General features: G+C 31.2%; 1 protein-coding gene across 1 annotated transcript; it reads left to right on the forward strand.

Moving 5' to 3' along the window:
- Positions 1 to 5,680: 5,680 nt before the first annotated feature.
- LOC112009791 (probable UDP-arabinopyranose mutase 2) lies at positions 5,681 to 8,144 on the forward strand. The gene is made up of 4 exons (XM_024042129.2): positions 5,681 to 6,093; positions 6,966 to 7,216; positions 7,299 to 7,467; positions 7,606 to 8,144. Exons 1-4 carry the CDS (start codon positions 5,770 to 5,772, stop codon positions 7,933 to 7,935), a joined length of 1,074 nt encoding a protein of 357 aa, XP_023897897.1. The 5' UTR covers positions 5,681 to 5,769; the 3' UTR covers positions 7,936 to 8,144.
- Positions 8,145 to 12,902: the final 4,758 nt, after the last annotated feature.

The following is a 12,902-nucleotide window of genomic DNA, read 5'->3' on the forward strand; positions in this document are numbered from 1 at the left end:
GGAAAAAGAAAAGGAAACGTATGGCTGAAAGAAATGAAAAAGAATAAGAAATGATCATTTAAAAATATTTTCATAATATTTTCACAATAAATTTTATGTAATTAGTTAATATTGGTCAGAAAAAAAAAACAATTTCAACAGTGGGGTTAAATTAGAATTAGTAACAACTTTTCACATCAGATTTTGATATAATTCTTGTAAAAGTATTGCGAAAAATATTGTGAATATAACACATTTTATTAAGAAATATAATTATTGGGAATGAATATAAAAAGAATAAATAATGAATGAAGAAATCATTTTAATGTTAAAATTAAAATCTGTATCAATTTTTATTACAATATTTTCATAATACTTTCACAATAAATCTTAAGTAGTAGGTTATTATTAGCTAATATTGGTGAAAAAAATAATTTTTTTAGAAAGAGAAAAAAATAATTGTAATAGTACATTCAAATTAAAATCAGTATCAATTATCACAATAATTTCACAATATTTTCACAGTAAGTGGTAGGTTATTATTAGGTAATATTGATGAGAAAAAAATAATTTTTTTAAAAAGAGAAAAATTGATTTAAGTATATGAAGTAGTTGATTTAAGTATGAAATAAACTCACATAAAAAAAAAGTATGAAATAAACTCTCTTATATATACATTGTCCTTTTTGGTAATTTATCCTTTAAACTGCCACTTTTATAAATGCTAGTCAAACACTCAGATTTTTCAAAAAGCATTTTTTAACAGCTTTTACCAAACACTCAGAAACTCAACTTTTTCATTATGCACTTTTACAAAAAACTGAACCAAACTCACCCTTAACAAGACCCTATTTTGTTTTTTTAACCCTATTTTGTTTTTTTTTTTAAAAGGTTCAATATCCTATTAAATTCCATGAAGGCATAAACTCCACAAGCACGACATTAGAATTTAGAATTGGCCTAAAATGCCAACAAATTTTATGACGAAAAGTGTTACATTTATAATATTTTTGTAACAAATTTTAAACTATAAATTTTATTATAAAAATATTATATACATAACATTTTTTATGATTCGTTATCATTTGTAATAATAAGTTGTAACCCAATTATTGGGACAATTCTCGTGCCTCATATTTACGCGTTGCGGGCTGGACCCGTTACCCCGAAAAACAAAAGAAACTGTCCAAAACTTGTTTTACTCCGTTCCCTCTCTGACCATTCAAAGTGAAACCAATCAAACCAAGCATGCCAGCTGCCTAACCCAGTCAACAAGACCTATTCCTATTGCAATTTCCATTTTAACAAGTTCAAGATCTACGGCATGAAGACCCTGTAGTTTAGTGTCGGTGGAGTTCCCATTGATCAGGTTCACACAACAGTGTTGAGATTTGAGAAGAAGCATTTTTAATTGGTTTTGGACAAAAGAACATACGGTATAAAATTACATACAAGTCTAGCTCAAGGGGTCCAAAGCTACATCTACGACTTTGAAGGAGTCGCCACCCACAGTGGCCGCAACCAAGAAAGTCCAGACATGTCGCTCTCTTCTCTCTTATATATTGACTTATCTTGTGCTCCCAACTTGCATGCTATGTGTGACACTTGGATACACATTCCACATATGTTTTTCAATTACTGACTATTGAGAGAATAATTTAAGAGAGTTCTTCCAGCAATTAATATAGGGAAAAGTTAGCCGATGTGCAAAGCATTGGTTTAGGAATTAATTTTTAAAAAAAAATTTATAAAAAAAGTAACTAATTTTTTGGACATTTTTTTTTAATATATATTTTCTATGAAAGTAGTTTAAAATTTTTTCTAAAATAGTCTATTAACAAATACTTTAAAGGCACTTATCAATATTTATTTATATATAAAAGAAGAGATTTTATGCTGGAGAGCATGAGGTTGTGCCATGTGACGCATTCCTTAAAATTCTCTTTATTTAGTTTTCTACTTTAACAAAGTTTGCATTTATATTAAAGTATTAGTTTATTAAATTAGCAAATAGAGTAAATGTATATATTAATTATTATCTATTGTTGTGCATTAATTATTTATATTAAATGAATTTATATGATTATTTTTATAAACTTTATATAGAAAATAATTTTTAGTCAAAATAGTAATAATAAATTTTGAATATGGCATTCTGACTCATGGTCAGTTGCTTTGACAACAATTGTCAAAAAAACCATAAAAAATTAAATATTTGTGAATTCACTAAATTTAATTTTAATCCTTTAAATTTCCTACCTTCTTTGTGTGTGTGTGTGCACGCATGTGTGTGGGTGGAACTAATACCATAGTAAATATTCTATGTAATTAGAAAGATTACTAATATAATAAATGTGTTTTTTTTGTTATTTTAATTATTTTAAGCATAATGAAATTTTAATACTATTTTTCTAAGATTTATATGAGAAACAACTTATTTTTTTATGTGAGAAACAATTAATTCGAAATATGGCATTTTTACTCAAATTTAGTTGTTTTTGCAACAATTGAAACAATGTCCAAAAAAAGGGAGAAATTTTTTTTAGTAACACACAATCAAGAATGTAAAAATAAATAATTGAAGGATATATGCATTTTTTAGTAAGCATGAAACATGCCTATCTATATTAGCTACTATATCATGCAATTTTCAATTTGTAAACACACACACACACACACACACACACACACATATATATATAATATGATCAAATCACTACACTATTCTCAGCGTATTTTTATTTTTTCTATATATAAAATAACTAAAGATTACAATTTTTTACAATAAAATTTATCGAAATATCTTTTTTATATCTCGATAGTTAGGGTGGGGATCTAAATTTTGAATGCTTCTATTGGAAATTGAGGTGTCAATTAATTAAGTTACAAGATTTTTTGTAAAACTTATCAAAATATTAGAGAAAACTAATAATAAGTTGCACCGTACATCGTGCAGGAACTCAACTAGTCTTTTTTTTTTTTGTGAGAGAAAGAGAGAGAGAACTCAAGTAGTTAATATAATGGATAGTATTTAAAAAACTTTAATTTCCTTTCATTATAGACCTATTAATATCATTTAAAGAGATTGATTGTGTTATTCAATATAAGGATATAAAGTAATAACAAGGTTTTGGTTTCTTTGGGTTATTAAATTAAGTCACAAAGGTAGTATTACTTATTTTTGTTTACTTCTTAAGTATTAGTGCTTGTAGGGTGTGGGGGGTAAGGGTTAGGATTCAAGTCTTTAGGAGGGAGCTTCACACACATATATACTTAGATTAGGTTAAAGTAAAATTTCTATCTTGTATAAAATAAATAAATAAATAAATAAAACCTAATTCTTTTTTTTTAGAATGCTAAGTATCTTAACACACACAGAGGAGAGGGGAGAATGTCTTAAAGAAACTAACAATGGTGTATATCCAAAAGGTCCTAACTCTTGGATACACATCACAGGTTTTAAATTTCTTTAACTTACACTTATTTTTCCATATAGGATTAACCCACAGGTTTTTTTTTCTTTTAAGAATACTAAATCTAGGTTAAAAAAGTGATTAACTCATTGTGGTGTATATCCAAAAGTGATTAAAAAAGATAGTTTTTTTTTTTTTTTTTAAACTTATTTTTTAATGTGGGATTAACCCACAATTAGGTCCTTTTGGATATACACCATTTTCATTTTCTTTAAAACCTTCTCCCTCTCTGTGTGTGTGTGTTAAAAACCTAGATCATTGAATACCATTTAAAGAGGTTAATGGAGTTATAAATTATAACTTATAAATTAAAGTGAGTAACGGAGGAGGTGTCATCACCAATGCCATTACTTATTTTGTTTATTTCTGATATTGAAAAGTAAAAAATAAAGAATAATAAATAAATAAAAAAACCTAGAATATAGGTGTAATATATACTTATGAAATTGTTGGTAATGATCGGGGTAACTATGACATAAACAAATCCTGATAAGTGTTTGTACAGTCAATTGATCGATTGTGTATTAAGAACAAACATATGGTAATGCTAATTTGCTATTTTTTGAGAGGAAGAAAGGAAGAAAAGTAAGACTATTAATATTTGAAATTATGAAAATTAAATTTTCATCATACATAAGATGCTACACAGTACATATACAAGTAATCCACTTAAATTTTTATTCAGAATCTATATCTACAATTTTTTTTTTTTTTTTTTTTTGAGAAGATACAGTCTATACTATTAATAACATGATTTTCTACTTGGGTTTCAACATTTTGCGTACTAAAATACTCTCACATAAATTCTGAAACTCTCTTAAATACCCTTATCTTTTAGTTAAATAATCTTAAATTAAAATACACAAAATGGTTTAAAAAGTGATTTGTTATTTCTAAGATTTAGCATTTTTCCTTTATCTTCTCCATTAAATGTAAAATTTAGAACACTATCTCTATCTCATTTTTAAAAATGATTCCATTTTACCTTACCTCTTTCTTTAAAAAAAATACAAACGGTTATTTATATATCACTTAGGACATTATCTTTATCTCATTTTTAAAAATTATTCCGTATAAACTTACCTCTCTCTTAAAAAAAAAATACAAATAGTTATTTATATATCACTTTTAAACATTATAACACTTTAAAAAATAAATAAATAAAAAAGAATTATTTTAATATATGTGTGAAAGGGCAAGAATGATGTTTAATTAGGGTAATAATACAGTTGGAGGATAAAGGGGGTTATTTAGTTCTTTATCTTGTATAAAAAGGGTTAATTTAAATAGCTTTCCTCTTCCCCTACAATGTTAGTGTCTTAGTTTCGCAACAAACAAACAAACAAACAAAAAAATCCCTTAACACAATAAACGGGAATCCCAAAGTATAGGAGATAACTACACAAAAATGAAATTTGCTTCTCAATTGAGTAAAAAATAATAATAATAATTAGGTTCCATTCTTTATTTGTTAAAAGAATTATGAAAGGATTTGAAAAAGATAATATTCAAACTCAAATTCTCTCATTGAATGACATTAATTAACCACAATTACTCATACTTATTAATCTAAAACCTTAAAACCCGAAGTAACTAACTTTTTAATTAATTGACTTTATAATATTATTATATGAATAATGCTAGAGATACAACGTACAAACTATTTTTTATTTAAACCTTTATTTTTTATTTAAATAAGATAGAAATTTTACTCTATCCTAATGAAAGTGTATATGTGTATGAAACTTCATTCTGGAGATTAGAATTCTAGCCCTTGCTCCCCACATCTCATAAACATTTATACTTGTAGAGTGGCTATCGCACCAAGGATGTGTAGTGATATTTAAACCTTCCATTAAAATCAACAAGCATCATATTTTCTTTAAACAATAGAATTTATAATTCTATATATAAATACAATCATAGTAAATACTACATAATATTATAATAATATATAATTTACACATACATTATAATAAATAATTAGGCTAGCTAGAATATATGGTAATTTTATATATAAGCACAATTATAATAAATTCTTATTAATAACTATAAATATCATAATTATCAAATTTAGAAAAAAAATAAATAAATATAGAGTAAAAAAAGAAATTATTTTCTTTCTTTTTTAAGAAAATGTGAAATTACTTTTTTTTTTGGGAAAACAATGAGAAATTACTTCTTTTACTAGTGTTAAAACTCTCTTTTTTGTTTTATAAATACAAAGTTGCAGACCCAGACACAACACAACACAACACAACTCAACTCAACTCTCTCTCTCTCTCTCTCAGTTTGATACACAAGAAATCCGGTAACAATGGTCGGAACCTCAGTCGCTCCGACTCCTCTGTTGAAAGATGAGCTGGACATCGTGATCCCCACGATCCGAAACCTCGACTTCCTCGAGATGTGGAGGCCTTTCTTCCAGCCATACCATCTCATCATTGTTCAGGACGGTGACCCCAGTAGGGTCATCAAGGTCCCCGAGGGCTTCGACTATGAGCTCTACAATCGCAACGATATCAACAGGATTCTCGGTCCCAAAGCCTCTTGCATTTCCTTCAAGGACTCTGCTTGCCGTTGCTTCGGCTACATGGTCTCCAAGAAGAAGTACATCTACACCATCGATGATGATTGCTTTGTGAGTAGTTCAAAAAAAAAAAAAAAAAAAAAAAAAAATTCCTTTTTGGTGGTGTTTTGGATGTGGGTTTTGGATATTATGGTGAGAAAGTTCGGATTTTGATGTGAATTTTGTTTGTTTTGGGGGGTTTTGGTTTTGATTTGCTATTGTTTTTGTGGGGTAATTGGGCATAAAAATCAACTAAGAGTAAGTCGTTGTTTTTTGAATTTTATTTTGGTCCGAGTGTATGGATCTGTTGGGGTTTTGAACAATAAGAGATGGGATTTTTGTTTATTTGAATTTTGGTTTTTTTTCTTGTGATGGGGTATTTTTTGCAGTAGGATCAAGGATTATCTTTGCTGTTTTATTATTTTTTGACAGTGAATCATAATAGGGTGAGGCATGTGTTTACAGATCTGTTTGCTTAGAAGTGTTCTAGAATGTTAAAGCATTTTGGCAATTATGTTTGCTGTAAACTTATTCAAAGATCTTTGATTTTAGTGAATGTTTAAGATTGTTTAATTTAAGTTGAAATATGAACAGGGTATTGTAGATGTATGTCATTTTGTTTTATGCGTACTTAGTTCTTAGTGCATCCAGATCTAAGCGATGCTCATCCACTTTCGGCATGCGTTAATATATTTTTGTGCTCCTTGGTACCGAAAGTTTTTAACCTTTACAGGAGGCATTACCTATTGAGATCTCCCAATGCTCATTTCAAGTTTCAATTCAACAACTTGTTCTGCACTTATTTCTTGTTCCTTGTTGTTCTAGAAGCTTTAATGTTTTTTCTTTTGCTCTAGATTATTAGGATTCAATTGTTAGTATGAATTTGAGTGGGGTCGTTCAGTCATTCACCTGGATCTCAAGCTATGATTTTGTATGATTTGCAGGTTGCTAAAGATCCATCTGGCAAGGACATTAATGCTCTTGAGCAGCACATTAAGAACCTTCTGTGTCCAGCAACTCCATTTTTCTTCAACACCCTGTATGACCCATACAGAGACGGTGCAGATTTTGTCCGTGGATATCCATTCAGCCTCCGTGAAGGTGCCCCAACAGCTGTTTCTCATGGCCTCTGGCTCAACATCCCAGATTATGATGCTCCCACCCAGCTTGTCAAGCCACGTGAAAGAAACACAAGGTGAGAAAGATCCTTCGCTCGCAAGAATTTGCTTGTTGCCTATGTTATAAAAACTCTTTATCCAAATGCCTTTCTTTGTTAGGTATGTGGATGCTGTTTTGACAATACCAAAGGGAACCCTCTTCCCCATGTGTGGTATGAATCTGGCATTTGACCGTGAGTTGATCGGCCCTGCAATGTACTTTGGACTTATGGGTGATGGCCAGCCAATTGGACGCTACGATGATATGTGGGCTGGCTGGTGCACCAAGGTATATACTTTTTTTTCATTGGTTTCATTCGTTATTTTTTCCATATAATGATTACAGTCTGCTTCTCTAGAAATTACTTCATGCCTTAACTGTTAAGCTGCAGAGTAGCTCACAACTGGTTGATCTAATGATGTGTAGGTGATATGCGATCATTTAGGACTTGGAGTCAAGACTGGTTTGCCTTATATCTGGCACAGCAAAGCAAGCAACCCTTTTGTGAACCTCAAGAAGGAATACAAAGGAATCTACTGGCAAGAAGAGCTGATCCCATTCTTCCAATCAGCTACCCTTCCAAAGGATTGCACCACTGTGCAGAATTGCTACATTGAGCTTTCCAAGCAAGTCAAGGCTAAACTTGGTAAGGTGGATGAATACTTCATCAAGCTGGCTGATGCCATGGTCACATGGATTGAAGCTTGGGATGAGCTGAACTCGACTTCTGATATACCCAAGGGTCCGGCAAAATAGATTTTCGACCATCATCCCTTTTTATCCAAGCTTTTGCGATGAAGCTAATGAGTGTTCATTTGGCAAGGCGGAGGATATACATCTATATGACCTTAGAACAATAAGAGATCAAGGATTTTGTATTTCTATAGATTGAGTTTAGCTATTTATTTGACATTGATTGAGATCATGGTATTCGGAAATGTTAGTCACAAATTTGGTTGATTTAATATTAGGTTTCATTTATTTGTCTTTCGGTGACCTCTTAAAATATTTTGTGCAATTTTGGACTGAGAGGTCTCTTTTTCAGGACTGAGAAGGTTTAAGAAACCTAACTTTTGACTACTGAGTCAAAATGTAGTGGGAAGTTTCTTGAAAAAAGAGTTGCATTTGACATCTGGGCAAATGGCTTTTCGCAGTGCACCAGTGCCTAAATTGATCTATTGGATTAGGCAATCTGTCACTGCTTATTATTCTCTTAAATATTCGTGAATCTTGACTGAGCTTCTTTTATATTCTGGTGCTATTATTATCATTTTGAAAACAAAAACGGAAGAGAATGGAATGGGGTGTCTCTATTGTCTTCGGGTGTAGTTTCTATTAGAAGCTTAAAAACTTTTTAACCCAGAAATGCTTTTGCAATCTTTAATTGAAACATGGTTTATTATGGTTGCAGCAAGTATCAGTTGCTAACATAATCTGGAAACTGCACTGCAGTTACTGCCGCTAAAGTAGATAAAATTGTAATAAACATCGGTATTTTAGAATCATTTGGCAGAATATTGTTTTGAGGCAAGTTTATCATCACTATATAGATCTTCAACCTAAAGCGATTATTCATTTTGTATAATATTTTTGGCTTTTAAACATTAGGGATGTTTGGTAGGATGTTTGGAGCATCCACAATGGTTTTTTCAATTCTATTTTATTTTACTATTTTAAAAAGTCACTTTATCAATTATACAATATTATTTTACAATACACACATTCTAACTTTTATTTTATCGTACTACACATTAAAATAATATAAAAATTTATTGATTTCTTTCTCTTCTATTCATCTCTGTCTCTCCTCAACAACCAAACTCACACTAGCACCACCAAGCCAACTATCCAGAAACACCAAACAACAACACCACAACCACCACTACCACCTCTAAAACACCAAACCAAACCCCCAAACCCACCATTGTAACACCAAACTGAAATCTCAAATCCAAATCTAGCCAAATCCTAACCCACAAAACAAATTACAGCCAAATACCCATCACTTGCAACCCACAACCACCGAAATTTATACCCACCACCAAAACAACACCACACACCACTGAAACTTTGAAACCAACCCAAGAACTACAACCCATTCAAACCCACAACCCATTCAAACCCAAGCCTCAAACACCAATTCAACCCACGGCAGCAAACTCCAGTGATCAAAAGCCACAACCCACGAAAAGCAAGCAAAAGCCATGACCCACGGCAAGCGAACTTCGGTGAGCAAAAGCCACAACCCATGGCAACAAACCCAGGCTAGCAAAATGTCGACTTCAAACTCTACCATCATTGCCGTCACCTTCAAGATCTACCATTGCCACCGTCGCAATCAAGCTCTGCCATCGCCTTCAAGCTTTAGCATCGCCACCGTCATCTTCAAGCTCTGTCGTTGCCTCAAGCTTCGTCACCGAGTGAGACAGCCAAGATGAGAGAGAAGACCAAACCGATTAAAAAACAATTTTTGTTTTTACTATTGAGCTACAGTGCGATTCTACCTTTAGAATCGCACTGTAGCGTATTTTTTTTTGGCAATAGTTACATTTTACAACATCTAATGGAGTAGGTCTTTTGAGCTTGAATGGTAAAATGAGCTTCCATTTGGCATTCTCCCTATCCACTGCTGATGAGTATTTAAAGTAATTTAATTCCTTTGGATTGTTTCTTTGATTTAAATTACTTTGTTTTATTTTCCCAGATCACAATTGTCTATCATATAGTTGTATTTTATCTACTTTATTTTATTTTTCTAGATCACAATTGTCTGTCATTTAGTTGTATGGTCACCAAAACATTTACTAGGCCTACACTGCACATACAGTTGGATGTCAGATTTCTTTTGAATTTTCCCACCTTTGGTTATTTTTAATTCTCCATACTGAAGGTACATATAAAATTTAGAAATTAGCTACAGGAATGCAAAGATCATGATCTTGCATTTTACTAGTACAAGTGTAGTTTGGTTTGGAATTACACTTGACTGCACTGTATCATTGGTTATTTGCCATATTCAAACAAGAGAATGGATGAGATTTGGAAAAGAAGACAGGTGTGTGCGTGTGTGTATATACATATAGCTAGACATGAGGTATGTCAACAATTGAGACAAGAGGTGTGTCAACAATTGAGACAAATCATTGGTGCCTATAACTTACTCCTTAGGTTGTCATGTTTAGGGGCATTGGGAAGTATCTCATTTGGAGTTTACCAATGGGCTTCAATGCTAGAAACAAGATTTTGTGCTTGTAAATTTCAATAGGAAAAGGCAAAAGAGAATGAAATAAATTTAAGGGGAAAAAAAAACGCTGTTGCCAGGGATCGAACCCGGGTCACCTGTGTGACAGGCGGGAATACTTACCACTATACTACAACGACCTTGTTGGTCGCTACAATGCCACCAAGATAATTTAAATCAAAGTAGAAGTATGGAGACCTACTTTGGGAAAGAGAACTCGAGAATCTGTGATTTATATACCCTTTGGCACATAGACAGTTTATAATAAGGTGGCTCTATCGAATAAAACATATTGTGAATATGATAATGTAGTTAAAGCCCCCCTAAAGAAACATCTAGCATCACCCTTTTGAGCCAGGACCACAACTTTTTGGATGTAAATCTGTCTTCCTAAAATAGGAGAAATTATAGAGTCTTCTAGTGGACAAGTGATGTAGTGCACCATTCCACTAAAATAGACCGAAACCAATACTTAATAAAGTTTAGTTACAAAATTGGTTGTAACCTAAAACTACAAAATTACTTAATAAAATAAATATTATTACATATTTTGAAAATCTAACCGTTAAATTGCATTTTCTTTACACTCTTAATAGATATATCAAAATTTTTGTCAATCGGATATTATTTATTATATGATCTATAATCTTATATTTTACGCATAATTTTAAACTACAAACACTTGCAATTTAAATAATTTTTATTGACATAGCTATAGATCTTTAATTTTTTATAAATTTTGTAAGTATGAAGGATATAAGAAAAAAATGTAATCCAATAGTAAATTTATGAAAATTTACTTCCAATAAAAAAATATTGAGTAAGTTTGTAGGCTTAGTATATGTTTAGATAAGACTTATATGGCGTTTACGTTTGTGTTGCGTTTTGTTCCTTTTTCTTTTCACGCTTTTCAAAGACAAAATTTAGCTGAAATAGCTACTGTTCATGCACTGTGCATGAACAGTAACCGAAATTTTTGACTTTTCAGCACATTAATGGGTCTCGTGCACTGTTCACGAGACCCACAAATTTTACTTTTCAGCAACTTTTTCATTAAAAATAGGTCTCACGGCACTATTCACATATTTAAAAATTATTTTGCTACAATATTTTCAATTTTCAGTTTCAGCAAAATAAGTTTTATCCAAACAGACCCTTAAGTTACAACTAATTTTATAGCTAAATTTTGTCTTTTACATTATACCATCTTTCTGATATGGATATTTTGATTACGATTGCAGGCAATTTACTAGAGATATCATACCAAGTCTCAATACTATGAGTAATGAGTACATCCACATTATCCAAAACTAAAAGAAAACTGACCTGAAGATGAGACAAGGCATAATGATTTCAAATGGCAAATGTATCAACCTGATGATTCCCCAAATTGGACACCAACAACTCTATTACCTATTTTGTAGGCATGGTGTACAATATATTTTTCAAAATCTTGAAGTAGATTCTTGCACTCCATCACAATGTTCTTCATTAATTTCTTTGCCTTAGAACTGATGGTGACAAGGTTGACAAATGCATCTAGTTCAACATCCATCTTCGCAATCCCAAGATTTTTTGCCATTACCAACCCATCACGTAATACCGACTATTCCACCATGACACTAGTAAAATCAATCACACTAGAAAATCGTACAATCAAATTTCCAAAAGCATCTCGGATAACTCCTCCTCTTGCAAGTCCTCTATGTTGATTAGATGATCCATCTGTATTAAGCTTAAACCATCCCAACGGTGGCTTTACCCACTTCACTAAAACCACCTTGTTTTATTTTTTTGTTTTTTTTTTTTTTTTCAAGTCTTTGTGTTCTTTGGTTGATGGCACAAACATACTTATATTGATACAGCGTAGGTTTATAAAAATAGAATATATAACATATATAATTACTACAACTTTTACGATAAATAATAGAAAAAACCTCTCAAACAAACTTTTATTTATTAGATAAATTGTTCTTAAATAGACAAGTGATTTTGTGATGAGTCAAAATGCTTTTATTTTTATTTTCTTTTCTAATATGATGTGAACCCTCTTAAAAGGTCTTTTCTAATGTGATCTGAACCCTCTTAAAAAGGTTAACTTGGTAATGGGCACCCTTTCAATATCTTCACCGTTGATGGTTTCTTAAAGATTTTCATTTTTGGCATATTTTATTATTCCCCCACTCCCTCTTTATTCTTTTAATTTCTAGTTTCGGATCTCACAAAGTTAGAACTAAAACGACTTCGTTTCTTTACTTGGCTCAGGTTGCAGCTACAGAGGAATGCTTATCACGTCCTGGAAAAAAAAATAATAATAAAGGTATTACTTTTTTTTTTCTTTTTTAATTTATTTTCCTTTCTCCCAATTGAAGAAAATGGAAACAGTACAGTAAATTGTGAATTTTTTTTAAAAAAATTTATTTTCGTTTTAATTTTTTCCCTTTTAAAAATTTTCATCGGCTATTAATTTTCTCAGCACGAA

The sequence above is a fragment of the Quercus suber genome, unplaced genomic scaffold (genome assembly GCF_002906115.3).
Source record: "Quercus suber isolate HL8 unplaced genomic scaffold, Cork oak 2.0 scaffold_219, whole genome shotgun sequence".
Taxonomy (NCBI): Eukaryota; Viridiplantae; Streptophyta; class Magnoliopsida; order Fagales; family Fagaceae; genus Quercus; species Quercus suber.